The sequence below is a fragment of the Laetiporus sulphureus genome (assembly GCF_001632365.1).
Source record: "Laetiporus sulphureus 93-53 unplaced genomic scaffold LAESUscaffold_30, whole genome shotgun sequence".
Taxonomy (NCBI): Eukaryota; Fungi; Basidiomycota; class Agaricomycetes; order Polyporales; family Laetiporaceae; genus Laetiporus; species Laetiporus sulphureus.
Window position 1 is genome coordinate 171,748 of NW_024468539.1, and position 15,697 is coordinate 187,444.

The 15,697-nt window shown below is 54.1% G+C and overlaps 6 protein-coding genes across 6 annotated transcripts; 1 reads left to right on the plus strand and 5 right to left on the minus strand.

Annotated features, from left to right (window-relative positions):
- Positions 1–581: 581 nt before the first annotated feature.
- Positions 582–1,993, minus strand: LAESUDRAFT_282374 (uncharacterized protein). The gene is made up of 2 exons (XM_040901821.1): positions 1,053–1,993; positions 582–993 (listed from the first exon to the last, which is right to left on the minus strand). The coding sequence occupies exon 1, from the start codon at positions 1,850–1,852 to the stop codon at positions 1,070–1,072; it is 783 nt and encodes a 260-aa protein (XP_040762487.1). The 5' UTR covers positions 1,853–1,993; the 3' UTR covers positions 582–993; positions 1,053–1,069.
- Positions 1,994–3,099: 1,106 nt separating this feature from the next.
- LAESUDRAFT_282427 (uncharacterized protein) lies at positions 3,100–3,871 on the minus strand. Its single transcript, XM_040901822.1, has one exon. It carries the CDS (start codon positions 3,585–3,587, stop codon positions 3,132–3,134), a length of 456 nt encoding a protein of 151 aa, XP_040762488.1. The 5' UTR covers positions 3,588–3,871; the 3' UTR covers positions 3,100–3,131.
- LAESUDRAFT_813887 (triacylglycerol lipase) lies at positions 3,855–6,016 on the minus strand. Its single transcript, XM_040914538.1, has 3 exons — positions 5,893–6,016; positions 4,909–5,842; positions 3,855–4,856 (listed from the first exon to the last, which is right to left on the minus strand). Exons 2-3 carry the CDS (start codon positions 5,712–5,714, stop codon positions 4,208–4,210), a joined length of 1,455 nt encoding a protein of 484 aa, XP_040762489.1. The 5' UTR covers positions 5,715–5,842; positions 5,893–6,016; the 3' UTR covers positions 3,855–4,207.
- A 665-nt stretch (positions 6,017–6,681) lies between these two features.
- Positions 6,682–9,919, minus strand: LAESUDRAFT_727624 (uncharacterized protein). Its single transcript, XM_040909256.1, has 2 exons — positions 9,241–9,919; positions 6,682–8,943 (listed from the first exon to the last, which is right to left on the minus strand). The coding sequence occupies exons 1-2, from the start codon at positions 9,555–9,557 to the stop codon at positions 6,816–6,818; spliced, it is 2,445 nt and encodes an 814-aa protein (XP_040762490.1). The 5' UTR covers positions 9,558–9,919; the 3' UTR covers positions 6,682–6,815.
- Positions 9,920–10,163: 244 nt separating this feature from the next.
- LAESUDRAFT_715315 (kinase-like protein) lies at positions 10,164–11,402 on the plus strand (the record flags this gene model as incomplete). Its single annotated transcript, XM_040907138.1, has 6 exons — positions 10,164–10,335; positions 10,374–10,615; positions 10,680–10,791; positions 10,848–10,861; positions 10,964–11,147; positions 11,185–11,402. 6 exons carry the CDS (start codon positions 10,164–10,166, stop codon positions 11,400–11,402), a joined length of 942 nt encoding a protein of 313 aa, XP_040762491.1.
- Positions 11,403–14,146: 2,744 nt separating this feature from the next.
- Positions 14,147–14,734, minus strand: LAESUDRAFT_760784 (uncharacterized protein; the record flags this gene model as incomplete). Its single annotated transcript, XM_040912800.1, has 2 exons — positions 14,147–14,407; positions 14,474–14,734. 2 exons carry the CDS (start codon positions 14,732–14,734, stop codon positions 14,147–14,149), a joined length of 522 nt encoding a protein of 173 aa, XP_040762492.1.
- Positions 14,735–15,697: the final 963 nt, after the last annotated feature.

Genomic DNA, 15,697 nt, shown 5'->3' on the forward strand with positions numbered 1-15,697 from the left:
ACCAGTATCAAAGGCACGCAACGAAGCCCCACACAACATACGGCAACGGAACGGCGCGTCCGGATATCCGTCAGGTGAAGGTGGACGGAACGAGGACGAGATTCGCGTCGCGAGCATATGTGGGCGCAGCGCGGCCAGCCGTGACGAGCGCATAGTGATATATGGTGACGGCACCTGGACGATTCAACCGCGGACACGGACGGAGAGAGACAGGAGGGCGGCCGCGTGGCGTGGAGCTGAACACGATCATCGCGGCTCGCTCGCGCGCGCGGATGAGGACAATGACTCGGACGCGATCGAAAGGGCATGCGCTCGAGCAGGCGCTGGGTGAGACGCAGGGACGCACCAGACGATGAACATATGAAAAGCTCATCAAAGAGCGCATAGTAGCGTGCCAGGACGGACTGCGCTGGGAGATGCACGGAAGTGCGATCAACGTCCCCGCCAGTGGTCGACTCCAAGTCGAAGTGTGCACGTCATCCGTTGATGCTCTCCAGCCCCAGCGCAGCTGGCAATGCGTACCCGTCAGCTAGCGATCAATGTGTCTCGTCTAAATGACCACTCACCTATCCGATCTTGACCTCCCCGCGAGCATAGCCAGTAACGTACCACCCCACAGCCGCGGCGCTCTTGGTCGACGACAAGTCATATCACACCGTAGCACCGAACCCGCTGAGCAGCCAGAATAGGAATTGGGAATTCGCATTAGGTGGGAGGAGGCATACAAGCAGAGTCCATACGATACATGGGCACAGTAGATGCGAGGGAGACGTGGCGGGTGGATATCAAGGGTACATGGAGGGAATACAGATCTAGATGGGTATCGGGGACTGTTCGGGTACGTTGATGTGAGATAACATAAGTGTTGGGGCATATCTGAGGTCGAGTTTGAGTCACTTGGCGGAGAAAGATTGGAGTATGGTGCGGTAAAAGGATATGGAGATACCCATATGGAGCATATGAGCCTTCAGCTAAGAAATAGCATCGTCCGCGCTATAGGAAAACGCACATCCATGAGCAACCACCACGACCCACCAGACGCATCCACTCACCTGGACACCATCACCTCCTACGCAAACAAATCCCCCGCCCTCCCCGCGCCCTCCCCAGCCCGCCGAAATGCCCTACACCCCTCGCGGCGCCCACCCGCCCTCCGACAGCGCCAGCACGCATAGGTCGCATGCGCCGCGTCCTGGAACTCCTGCTCCGTGTCCGCGCGGCGCTTTCGCTGGTGCTCCTTGAGGGTGGCGGGGAGGAGCTGGCGCGCGCGGGCGCGGAGCTTGCGGAGGGCGACTAGGGTGCGTGGGGGGCGGGCGGGGCCGAGTGGGTGGATGGACGGGAGCGGGTGCGCGGCCGAGTCGATGCTTTGGGTGATGATGTTGAATGGTGGGGTGAACGCGCTCTCTGGGATCTCTCCCATGTCCGTGCCCGTGCCCGTGCCCATGCCGAGCGCGGGCATGCTGAGCGACTCGCGCGTGTGGAGGGCGCGGGCGTCGAGGGAGAGCGCGGAGGAGGGTACGCCGGGGCGGACGGAGCGCACGGGGGTGTTCATGGCGAGGGTGGGCGAGGAGGAGGCGGAGGCGGGGAAGTAGGCGATGTGGGCGGCTTGGGCGGGTGTGAGGATGGTGATGGTGGGCTTGGGCGCGGGCGCGGGCGGGTCGGGAGGGGATGGCTGGGATATGCGGGATCTGCGGGATTTGAGGGACTTGCAGGCGGAGGCGGGGGAGGTGGGTGCTGGAGGGGATTTGGGAGATAGGGTGGGCGCGTGGACGTGGACGCGTATGCGGATGGATGGCATGTCCAGAGCGGAGGGGGAGAAGGAGGAGGGTATAAGACGGTGGAGGAGGTTCATGGCCGCCAGGTGCCCGGGAGATAGCTGTGGCAGAGATCGAGTCGCTCTGTCAAAGGCTGCACTGCACGGCCTAGCAGTGGAAAGAGGCGGGAGGCAGGCTGCATGCTGGGCCGGTGCGTTGTGAGCGAGACCAGCGTTAGCCACGTTCTGATGGACACCCGAAAAATAGGTTAGGGTCTATCCACGTGACAACACTTTATTCATTTCGAGGCGATTACATGCACATGGGGTGAACAAACGAGAGGACAGGGAGACGAAGGACTGACCAGTATGGGCAGCTGGCGCGGCGAACCAAACGTTCAGCAGAATAAGCGTACAGAGGAAGTGTTTGGGTGATTGGTTCGTGGTGACACTTGGACGGGATCAATCAGCACCCGATATATGGCGGTGGATTCTGGTCTTTTATACCTGTATAGCCAATGGCTGACGTATGTCATATCTGAGAACGGACTCCTTCGTAGGTCTTGTCGGGTTTTCCACCAACCACGCGCAAATACTGAGGCGTGAACTCCGCAGGGTATACCGCTATCCAGGCCAGCAACATTCACAGTATTTACCCCGAGTCTCGCTCGCAGGTGTAGCCTGCCCGAAAGCATAAGATTTTCAGCGCAAACGTTCCGTTGGGCCTCGGATTTCAATCCGGCGTGGTACTGATTGCGACAGAAATTAGTTAAATGAGTCGCGTAGGCATCAAGCCTTCCTACAGCTTCCGGGTACTCCATCGAGCATTGAGGAGACACATGGTCACCGCCAAAAGCACAAATTCCAGGGAAAATCGGCTCATTCGCGTGGACATGGTCCTAGCTAGCACTGTGCTTGCAAGACGGACCGTAGACACTTGTCGCCGACAACACAAAACCACTGGTCAAGGATGAAATGCACCTGTGACCAACCAAGAAGACTTGCCTGGGAGAGAATATGGCCGCTATTAAACCGCTCTCATGCGGCCTTCAGGTCAGCTCTTCTTGCAACAAATTGATGTTACTCGTGTCCCCATACCAGTGATTGACAGCAATTCAGTCACTCGGCGGTCCCTGCCATGCTTCCGGCTCCCAGTCTGCTCATCTGATCGGATGCAACTTGAAGGTCAGAGAGCCCAGCGTGGGGCGGTCCCTTCACATGCTCAAGTTCCTCATTCCAGAGCCGACGGTACTACTTGCGTCGAGCTTCCTTTTCCGCCGGTGTTATCATGCACCGAGCTTTCGACCGACGTGATGGGTTAGTGCGCTGCCATGCCACTGGTGACCCTTACAATGCTGGAGCCGTAGCCCCTGCCGGATCATCTCCAGGCAATATCACATTTGATGGAACATCGCAATCGCGAACATATGTGCTGGACCAAAGGTCCTTCTTTTGCGGTAATTCTACGCCGCATAATCAGCCTGGAGCTTACTCGGTCGGGGAGGCGTCGATCGATCAAAGGTTCACAGTCTGCGGCGCGCGATATTGTATAAAGCTCGCCGATGTGCTGCAAAGAAGATCTCCCAGCAAGCAAAGAAAGGCAAAGCACGCACAGGTCCTCTTCTCTAAGCCACGAATGCTTCTTGTGATCTTCGCGATTGGCTGTATCTCGCAATGCAGCCATTGGTACCACCGGCAGATGGTACCGACAGCTACATGATGAGGTATTGGCGTTGCGTTGAATCAACACAGGAACTCCAAATTGATGTGGTGCGTGCGACCTCTGTTCGATGATCCTCTCACGATCGCCAGTAATGAGACATGCATAACACATACGCGGGGAGCGGAAGAATTGTCCATATCAATCATTGTACATACCATGGCTCGCTACGAGGACGTCGGATACGCTACGTAAAAGGGATGCCTTACCAGTCATCTGCTCGCGTGTCAGACCGCGTAAGAGACACCGAAAGCGATGATCCGGCAAGAGACAGCGAACTTCGGATAGGCCTCTAGCAATGATAGGGCGCGGATAGAGGCAATCACAAACCAGGGTGAGGGCCACGGCTATGGTTGTAATTCACGGGGCGTAGGCATATAAGACGTATGATCACAGATGACTTTTTATTCCCGCAGTAGCTCTTGCAGAATTTATTTGTGCAGCATGTGCAGCATTTGCGTTCAATTAGCCCTGCCTTGAACGCGAGAGCGAGATGAGCCTGAAAAGAGGACCCAACACGCGTGAAGCACTGAGCGCTGAAGCTTCAAGCTTCAGCGCTTCAGCGTCCTCCGAAAAGGTGCAAAGGCAGAAACACAGTCTTAGATGCGAAAAGACCCTTCTAAGAGGAGACTTGTCTAATGTAGACCATTAATGGACATGAGTAGATCATAGCGAAACATAACACTCAGAGCAGACAAACATAGCAATGTGTAACACGGTCGCACCGTGGTCCGTCACCGGTCCCCGTCGCCATACGTCGATGTCCCATCCGTATCCGTCGCGACATCCAAATATCCATTCATGCTTATCTTCGAATCCTTGCCGACCCTCTCCGGCCTGACGCAGTTGTTCTTCAACGCCTCCTCCACAAATGGTATGACATCCCGGTCGATCTCCTCTCCCCACAAGATATCCAGATGCTCGTACCCACTGAGCTTCCGCGCAGTGGTGTGCCCAGGCAGCTCCCTCATCATCGCATCGATGTCCACCAACGAGTCCGCGTCGCCGTAGATCAACACGATCGGCGTGACGATGTTGCGCGTGGGGAACCGCGCAGGCGCGTAGCTCGTCACGCCGCTGGGCCGGTGCTTCCGCGTCGCCACACGCGCGACCACCTGCACATCGTCGTCGTACATCTGGAATTTGGCGTTGCGCATGATCTGGAACCAGTGCACGATGGACTTCACGGAGCAGTAAGAGTACAGATGCGGGTATGCTGCGAGTTTCTGGAGGGGGGACAGCCGCTCGGAGCGCCACGAGAAGAGGACTCGGAGTGAGGTGGTGATGATGGCGTCGAAGACAGGGGGGTATAGGAGGGATTGCCATGCGGGTACGGAGGTGAGAATGGCCTTTCGCCCGAAGATAAGGTAGAGCAGAGTCGGTCTGACGAGCACTGGTGAGCAAACAGAGTACCGGAGTAACTGACGTCACTCACGATGCCTTCATGAGCCCATCCACGATCGGGGCAGCTAAGCCTGCCGGGCTCATCGCAGGAGCAAGCGCGATGAACACATTCACCTTCTCGTTCAGCTGCGGATGGATGCTCAGCGCAGCGAACGCCTGTGCCGTTCCCTGGCTAAAGCCCACGTAGCTCAGGCTCGGTTCCTTTGTCACGTCCAGGATATACTCGATGGAGTCCGGAATGTCATGCCATGCGAATTCGTCGATACTGTAGTCCCAGAACCTGGTGCTGTTCGGATTGTAGTGTACGCTCTTCTTCGAGTACTTGTTGCCGCGGCTATTGCCTAGCCATACGTCATAGCCGAGTTCCACGAGCCTCAACGCGTAGCTGCGTTCTGGATCCGTGAGACAAACCCACACCTCGCTGTTCATCAGCAGTCCGTGATGAAGGTACACCACCGGCTTGCCCGTGCTGGACCCGCGGCCCACGCGCTGCTCGCCCTTTCTGAATGGCAACCTGTGCAGCCCAAGCAGATATCCATCCTTCGTCAAGACGACGTGCTCTTCAAAGGTGTACCCGAAAATCTCGCAGAGACGCTCAAAGTCGGGCGCACGCCGGATGCGCTCCGCGAAGTGCTGCTTGTGAGACTTGGGCTCAGGTGGGCCAACGAACGCGTGGAAGATGGAGCGCGAGCGGTTGTAGAACCATTGGATGACGGGCTTGGGGAGGAAGCCGATGATGGTCGTAAGGATCGTCTCGAGGACGATGAAGAGTGAGCCGACGAAGATGCCGACGTATTCGCGGAAGGTGAGACGGCCTATGACTGGGACGCGCGGCATCTTGAATCCTTTGCGTGCACTGAGAGAGGGTATCAGTCTAAGAAAGTGACCGCAGGGTGGTCGGTCGGGGGATAGAAGAGATAATGGGAGACGTTCAGAGAATGAATCGAGCTCGCTCTAGCCTGCTGCTTGTGTGAGGTTAACAAATCACTCTATTATTAGCTGATCGAGAACATACGAGAGTAGCGAAATATATGCCGTTAAACGTCGACAGAATGGTCAGGATGTTGCGAGTGAGGGCATGGTCCAGATTGAATGTGCTTGTTCTCATGCCACCGCGGTCTGCCAACATTACACTTGCCTTTTTCGGGTTGCCATGGCTCGTGATTCTGATGGCGCTAAACGTACATGACAGTTCTCGTGATTCCAACAATCGTAACCGTGCGAAACCCTGCAATGTGATGTGAGACAAACAATGCAAGTGCTCTGTATCTCGCATATTTTTAACGTATATTGGAAGAGTCGAGGAGAGAATCGTGTCGAGACTCGAGCGAGGCGAAGCTTTTGACGGAAGAATAGCCAACGTCTAGGCGCCTTTACAAGGTTACGAGGAGACTCGGAGATGAACGAAATGGCAGACAAATGAATGAAAGCATTGGACGTCGCTATATTGAATTTTGAACACCGTAATAGAGCGAAGATTAATATTCATCGAATAGAGATTATTGGGAATTGGGCGAACCTACTTTAGAGCGTTCCATGCAACGATTCAGTGAGTCAACTCCACAGACTCATCACGATGCATGACGCCTTACTAAGACGGTCGTCCTCACGGGCCCGCGCTCAAATGATCCCGCGAAGCTCGTACGCATGTACACGCACTCGATCGAGTAAAGCCGATCTTTGTAAATGCGCCTGTCACGTTTGGCGCGAAGGGCAACAAGGTACAACAAGCACCTACTTGAACCTCTCTACCTCTGCCACAACTTTGACGAACGACGCATGCGTTCTTTATCGCTCCCTACCTCCCGGGAAGAGAAGAATCCAATGAGCAATAGTGTTGTTATATCAGATATCTAATATAGATATATCACATAGAAGAATATTACCAATAACAAATGAACACTCTACACGACCTTTTGTATTCACCACCCCCATCCCTCACAACCCCTTAGCAGCCCTCACAAACGCCCTCATCTTCCCCACATCCTTCCCCCGTCCCCCCTCCCCCTCCACACCCCCACTCACATCAACCGCCCACGGCCTAACCGTCCTCACCGCCTCCCCAACATTCTCCACCGTCAATCCACCCGCCAACACAATCGGCATCCTCCCCCTCTTCCCCACCCCGATCCGGACACCCGGCAACTCGCCCTGCTCAACCACCTCCCTCGCACGCGCCCAATCAAGTGCGACGCCCCCACCGCCGCTCAGCCCATCCACCGCCCCAGGCTTGACCGCATCAAGCATCACAAACTGATTCAACCCCGGCCTCGTCAACTCTCGGAGCGAATCCCTCTCCCCCTCTTTGTCTCCATCCCCGCTCGCCGGCACATGAAACACCTTAACAACCGGCACCCCCACCCACCGCGCCCACTCCGCCTGCTCTCTTCCATGCAACTGCACCACATCCAACTGCGCCGCCTCCACAGCCCTCCGCACATCCTCCAACGGCTGGTCCTGGAACACACCCACGAGCAACGGCCTCGCGGGCGCCTCTGGCTCGCGCAGCGCCCGGCTCAGTCTGCGCGCGTGCGCTGCGAACCATGGGAGCGGCGGCAGGTCCGATGCGGACTCGGACTTGGGCTTGGATCCGGCGGAGGTGGAGGAGACGAGATCACCGCGGACGGGCCGAGCGAATCGCGCGGCGTGCACCGCCAACGAGATCTTCTGCGCCTGGTCGAGCGATATCCTCCTCTTGCTCTTCGGCGCGAACATCAATCCGAGCATATCCGCGCCCGCGTCCATCGCAGCAAGCGCCTCCTCCTCCGTGCGTATCCCACATATCTTCACCAGCGGCCGTTCTTCTTCTTCCTCCTCCTCCTCCATAATAGACGGCTCAGGGAGATCGAGCAGCTTGCGCACGAACGCGCTCGGGTCCTCGGCGCGCATGAGCGCCTCCCCGACAAGCACGGCACCGACGCCCTGCCCGACATACCCCCTAACATCCTCCGGCCCTCCAATCCCACTCAACGCACACAGCACCACGTCCTCCCTCCCCCTCATCCCCTCCGCCACCCTACTCGTCGTCCCCATATCTACCACAAAATCATGCAAATTCCTATTATTCACGCCCACCACCCTCGCCCCCACCCTCAGCGCCACCTCCATCTCCCTCTCATTATTCACCTCCACCAGCGGCTCCATCCCCAGCTCCTTCGCACACCTATACAACGCGCCCAACCGCTCCTCGCTCAACATCGCCACGATCAACAGAACCGTATCCGCGCCCCACACCCTCGCCTCCCTAATCTGATACTCATCAAATATAAAATCCTTCCTCAAAATCGCCGGCCGCTCGCTCAGCGCGTCCACCGCCATCCGCGCCGCGCGCATATCTTCCAATGAGCCCTTGAACCACGTCGGCTCCGTGAGCACCGAGATGATGCGCGCGCCCGCGAGCGCGTAGGACAGGGCCTGCTGCGCGGCGTTGGCGCTCAGGGCGATGTCGCCCTTGCTCGGGCTCGCGCGCTTGATCTCGGCCATGAGCGCGGGCGCGGGGGCCGCGGAGCGGAGACGGGCGGGGAAGGACACGAGGGGCGGGGCGAGCGAGAGCGAGAGCTGGGCGGAGAGGTCCGAGGGGGTGCTACCTGGGGTGCGCTTCGCGAGGTCGACGTCGCGCATGCGCTGCGCGTAGATCTTTTCCAGGATCGTCGGGACCTTGCTTGCCGCCGTCGCTGCAGCTGCAGCGCTCGACGTCGAAGCGGCGTTGACGTCCCCGTTGGCCTTCTCGTCCGACTCGACGCGCGCCCACTGGTTCGCCGCGTCGGCCCATCGACCACCGCGGAGCTTGAGAAAGTTCCCGAGCAGGCTATCCCCGCCCTCGCTCATCACGCTCTCGGGGTGGTACTGCACCGCCTCGATGGTGAGCTCGCGGTGACGGACGCCCATGATGACGCCGCTCTCGGCCGTCGTCGCGGTGACGGCGAGGCACGGAGGGAGGGACGCGATGGAGGCGGAGAGGGAGTGGTAGCGCGTGCTGGCGATGTTTTGGGGGACGTCGAGGAAGATTCCGCGTGCGTCGTGGGCGATGGGGGAGGTCTTGCCGTGTTTGATCTCGCCGGCGTAGCTGTGAGGCATTCAGTTAGCGGGTGGTGAAAAAGCGATGTGCACGATCCAAAGGTTGAGGTATATGCGATAATATGACGACGTAGGATAGCGTTCGGCTGTACCGCAGATCGAAAAGGCAATCTCACTCGCGCTCCGAACCCAGATCAAACTGAACGAGCATCTGCAACGCATTGGTTGCAGTCAACCAAAAAGCATCTGAGCCAGACCACCAGAACATGCGTCAGGAAAAAACGCAGAGCGTCGCGCATCGGGTGTTCCCACTGATGGCACAAGGATACGATGGTGGAACACTCACGCGATTTCGCCTCCAAAGATATCCACAACGCACTCCAATCCCATACATACGCCTAGAACGGGCACCTTTCCCGCAAAAAAGCTGATCGCGTCGCGCGAGATGCCCGAGTCAGTCCTCGGATGGCCAGGGCCGGGAGAGATGATGAGCGAGTTGATCTTGAGTAGAGGAAAGACGTCGGGGGAGATGGCGTCGTTGCGGATGACAGTGACGTCGGCGCCGAGGAGACAGAGGGATTGGTAGAGGTTCCAGGTGAAGGAATCGAAGTTGTCGATGAGGAGGACGTCGAGGGGACGGTTGAGCTCTGGAGAGAGAGACATATTGCGAGATGTTTGGAGAGGGCGAGTAGGTAGGCTGGTATAAGAGGAATGCAAGTAGCACTGCCCGTGTGGACGGAACGAGTCAGCGGGACACCGGGAGGCAAGCGAGATCGGGAGTGGCAGGGATTGTCGCCTGAGTGCGCGGCAGCGTTCGAAGGGTCGTCGACGTGACGGGTGGAATCCAAGCGTAGAACGTCGCCTTACTAAGAGAGAGCTTATACACGTGGCTTATCCGAAGACGTCGCGCTCAACACTGATCCGAGTGCACAATTTCTAGTCCAGGGGAATAAACTGGCTCCATTCGTAGGCGGGAGGGCACCCTTATATACATGCAAGTGACAGTGGATTGCGTAGCAAAGAAGACGTGGGGTATGGGGAGGTGATCGCGTGAGAAACTGCTAACTATGGTAAGTGTCCAGACATAAAAGGAAACATTTTACAATTGAACCATGTCCTCGGATATAATAACGCCGAGGATGGTGCTGAATATGAGGGACCGTATTGGACAATATTACTAAATGTAAGAATGGGGGTAAAAATCCAGGTGCAGGCGAAAAATCGGTCGATGGGGAGAAATTCGGCCACGTGGAAGATGAAAATTCGGCCATGTGGGAGTTGGTCACGTGCCTTCCTGTTCTCGACGCGAGCGTCTCCCGACTTGGGAGCCACACAGGGCCGACCATCTTTCTTCTATTCATGGCCTCTCGTTTGCCCTTCCATTCATTCGTCGTGTCGCATCTGGGCCCAACGCAGCTCCCCTCTTCTCTCTGGGCTCACGGTCAGGATCGCACACACGGAACGGGCTGTTGTCACCAGGAGACAGCCTGCCTCTGATACCTAGCGGGACGCAGGAGTCGGATCGCGGCACAAACTCACTAGAGACAATATCTCCTGCGTCATCAAGAGACCGTCCAACTCGTCCACAGCCTCAGCGTGCACATAGTACAACATCTGTCAGCGGGAATAAGATGAAAGACAGAGTGTTGAATGCCAATATGACAGTAGACGAGCCAGGCAGAGTAGCGTTCCGGAGAACCTATTCAAGCCATTCTATCAAGGTCAGGTCTATGAGTGGTGGCCATCTCGCGTGCTGTCACATCACTAAATACAGCTCGTTGCTAGGTGGAGGTTGGACCGTCCAGTTTCCAGAAGATAAAAATGTTGGGCAGGGGCGATGTAGGGAAGGTGTATCTTGTGCGGGAAAAGAAGTCCGGAAAGCTCTTCGTGATGAAGGGTGCGTCGCAGAGCTCACTATTCGCGATGCATGCTCGGTTGCTGATCTTCTGATAGTCTTGTCAAAAAAGGTGATGATTCAACGGAAGAAAATCAAATGAGCTCTGACGGAGCAGGAAATCCTCGCCATAGCGAATCATCCATTTATCGTCACACTACATCACTCGTTCCAGTCCGAGCAGTATCTCTACTTCTGTATGGAGTACTGCATGGGTGGGGAATTCTCCCACGTGCTACAATCCAGACCTGGCAAATGTCTCTCCGAAGATGCTGCACGATTATATGCGGCAGAGATAACTGCTGCTCTCGAGTACCTGCACTTGATGGGGTTCATCTGTCAAGATCTCAAGCCAGAAAGTGCATATCTAGCTCTGAATCTAGAGGTCATGAACAGATCGGGTGGGAGGAGTAGGGACCTCGACTGTATCAGTCGTCGAACATGACTGCGAGGTGCTTGGCGTTCCAGCCGCAAATGATATCATCACGGCAGGCCACGCTCTTTTTGTTGCTGTCGGCATTGCAGGCGACGGGTGCACTCAACAGAACTTCGAGCGCAGCTGGGTGGTGACGAAGGCCACCGAGGACCTACAATGTCGTCGAAAGAATATCTAGAGCACTGTAATATGTACACAGATTGGAAGATGAACTAGCTAGACAACGTAGAGATATGTAAAGGATGCGACGAGAAAATTACATTGAAAGGAGTCTACTACTGAAGCTTGCTCCTGCACACATTAAATGTGAACATCCACATATTGCTACGATGCTCCATGGAGATTCCAAACAGATGGTTGTGAGTCTCTGATGCAAATAATTGAGTTGCTCCTGGTTGAATGGGCAGTTTGGCTCTTGCACTTCAACCATACTATACTCCTCAGGATAAAGGGTTGCAAAAGGATTGTTGGATCAGATATCAGCAGCATTGTGCTCCATATGATGAGTGGCAATCTGTGAATGGAACATTGCATTCCAATCAATCCCATATACCTCGATGTCACCTTCTATTGGTTCATCTGCAGGATTGTTGTTGTTCGCAAAGCCCCATAGGCCATGCTGAATGATGCTAAAGCCCCACAGTTCTGCAGGACTCTTGATGCCTTAGTCTGGAGTGGACATTCTGCATCTGTTTTTAATATATTCTTCAACTCATGGGCCTCTTCATTTATAACATGCAGAAACAGATAGTGGAGGAGTCAGATACAAGCAGGAATTTCTGAATCAAGGCCAAATGAGACCTCTAATTTCTGGAAGAATGTCTTCCACTTTGAACCTAGCCCTGACATAAAGTCAAGGCAGAGTCGCTCAATGCAAATATTATGAACACTTCTGTTTGATCTGAGTGAACTAAGGACTGACACAAACAGACAACTTCACATATCTTCCCCACATATACATAGAATCCCTGTCCAGAACCTCTGACTTGCTCCATATGTTGAGTGACAAGCACATTCTCTCCTCCATGATCTTCACGGACATGGCTAGGAAGACCATTCTCTGCCACAACCTCTTTGAGGACGAACCTACCCAACCACTCCTTCTAGCATCTAGTGGTGATGTAGTCGGGCCACCTCTTCTACGGCAGCTACATGCCTCTTCATCCTCGAGAGATTCGGTCCACTGCGGCACTTGGAACCCCAGATCATGGGCCAGCCAAATACTGAAACGAGACCCCAGACAGCGCTGATCTGGGCCCCGGACATCTACTTTGCGTGGATGCCTACTTAGGAAGCGGCAAGCGCCAACGCCACACGCACGCTTAATCACATCAGGCGCTCGCGTGGCCGAATTTTCTCAATCCACGTGGCCTAATTTCGAGTGCTGCCAACATTATCTCACTATCCTCAGATTTTCGTCCGGGGTTGTTTTTACATAGTATTGTCCGATGCCGGCCACCATAGCTGAAAGCGTCGAGAAATGCAGAGAATTTTTCATCGGGCCTTGTATACGTTCTTCTCAAAGTCGATCTGCTGCCTAATCACGCGTCTTCGCGATGTCAGTAAAAAAAAGCGAGAGATGGTCCCCTCCGGCACCTACAGCATCGGATATGATGATGCCAAGGATGGCGTTGATGGTCTGAATAAGTGTGATGTCATTGAGCCCAATTGAAGGCTCACAAGGCACTGCTCATTAGTGGCATTCAATGAATGAGGTACACTTGATTGCTTGCCATGTACAGAAAACATGCTCACATGCTCACCTAATATGTAGCTGTCATAATCCTTCCGTTCTCCGCGCCTCACTCGTAATCCCTATGTTGTATATGCACACGTGATATGTATAACACGATGACATCGTCGAGTGTAAAGTTCCATCTCGTAGTCTGTAAGGGCTGTGCCATAAACGTGGCAGGCACTTTTGGCTTGGAGAATATGCCCATGCGCTGCGCCGAGGATACTACGACTCCTGTTTGTGAAAGAATATAAGCAACGGCAGAAGAAGTGCACAGAAATACTCACACAATTTAGTACGATGAAGACCATGATGTAAACCTCCACAAAGTTGCGCAAGACATGAAGATAACCTCAGGAACAGCACAGCAACGAGAATTCATATGTCAGGAAAATGCACATCAGAGGACAAGTTGTGGACTGTTTCATCAAGACGGTAGACGGCGATACGTACATCACAACTGGCATAAAACAGATCTAGTACCAGTTGCTGATAACTGAACTCGGGAGAAGCACAGTGAACCTTCAACGATACCATCTACTTACTGCCGAGCGACATCCTGTTTGCAACCCCTCGCCAGTTAACGTCTGCGAAAGAAAGGGTGAGGCTCTTTGTTGGAAGTGGCTGACCGACGGCACTTTCGGTAGAACGCGCTCAACACGTCAGGAGGGACGAGCGCCAAGCGATGGCTGAAACGCGTCGCAGGGCTGTGAAGGATCTCAGAAACTCCTGGGTCCGCTCTCGCCTAACCCGTCAGGGTTCTTTAGCTTAAGTGGAGGAGTAAAGATCAACTCAAAACTGAGGGGTAGGCCTCAGCTCGAGCGGGTATATATACACGAGGGTCGAGACCCCTGATACTGGGTGTAGGACCCTGCGTACCCTAGGTTACTAATAATACATCATTATGGCATGCTCAGGCCTAGTGGAGTCCGTCTAAGTCTAGGAGTGTCTATGGAGTCCAGGCTTATGATGTCACTATGATGTAGGGTCACATGACTGGTACATGTCCGAGGGATGTCCGAGTGGTGTGGGTATACTAAGATATACACGTGGAGGCGTAGTGGTATCTTCTATATATGGTAACTAGGTGGATAAATAATAGTCCGTGGGCACTTGAGACTTGTGGCATGGAAAAACCGTGACAGTACCCCCCCTCTAGGCCAAAGTGTCCTCATGAGGCTTAAATTCTAGTCGTAGATGCGTGGGTGTACGGCTTGTAGGTCCCATTTGGTCTTGGGTATCAGTGTCCGAGTACGCTCCGGGTCATATGTGGTATAGTTGGAGATGTCCTCTTCCGTCACCGGGGTATCCTTGAAATGCATACATTGCCAGGGTATTGGTGCATCGTCGAGATAATAATAGCCGTGGGTGTGCTCTGGGCACTGGACCTTTCCTTCTTCTACTATCCACTGAGCGTTGACGGGGTATACAAATAGATGGTTACGTGACTTGGGGGTTCCGACGAATAGGACCGTATGGATATAGTGGTCCGGATTCGCTAGTCAGATGCAAACGATGTCGAACTTTTTGGGCAGCCCTATTTCTAGGCCGATCTGAGTATCGAGGCGTGCGTGAAGTACGACATGGGCTTGGAACTTGCGTTTGTACCATCGTATCATTTTGTGATCCCAGTAGATCTTTTCCTTCCACTCTTCTTCTTCTTCCTCCGTCATCTTTCCTCCCTTATTGTCAGGTTCATCATCACTTTCCGTGTCTTCTCGGGCACGGATCTTTTGACCACCAGGTATAGTAAGGAGATTAGGCAGTTTCGGCATCTTGGGGTGTAACTTATGGAAGTTATTAAGTAATAGGATGTAGTCCTTTGCTATAGTAGAGCAGGGTATCCAGGTGTTATCGGTGTCGTCCTTTCCCTTCCATTTGACCAGGTATAATAGTCCAGTTTTGGATTTTTTGCTGTCAAGGATTTGGCTGATGGTAGGAGGTTCACCTTCCAGAACGGGTATAGTAGTACCGTCTTTTTGTACGCTAAATTGCGCAGGGTGATAGGGTATTAATAAAGATTCGTGAAAGACGGGGTGTATATGACGTCAAGCAGGTGGTAGCTTGAGTCTGAATGCCGACTTCCCAACCTTTTCTACTATACTAAAGGGTCCGTAATGTTTATCGTCCAGCTTCTTGCTTGGTCGAGTAGTTGTAATATTAGTTCCCTCTAATAGTACCAGATCGCCCTTGGTATAGGCCGCATGGTCCGGGTATTTGCCATCATGGTACTTCTTCATTATACCTTTTGCTTTGGTAAGGTGATTAGTCGCGTCCTTGGAAAGTTTCTCCATCTCCTTCGTCCATTCTTTGGCTGATTGGTTACGGGGTTCTTTCCTAGTTTCGACTCCCATGTAGGGGTGGTATCCGTGCATAAGGTAAAATGGGGTATAGCTGGTGCTTGCCTGTCTATGGTTTCGATATGCGAACATAGCGAGGGGTATCTTGGAAGGCCAGTCATCCTGTCTATAGGAGGTATATATCCTCAAGTAGGTCTCTATTTCCTGGTTCATTCGTTCAGTCTGCCCATCCGTCTGGGGGTGGTAGGCAGTAGAAGGATTTCCCTGGACGCCCAACTGTTGGTATACATCCTTAGTAAACGAGGATACGAACTGTGGTCCCCTGTCAGACCATATCCTTTCCGCTAGTCCGTGTGCCGACATTACATGTTTAATGTACAAGTCCGCATAGTCCTTCGAGTTAATCGACTCCGTGCAGGGTATGGCTATGAAGTCTTT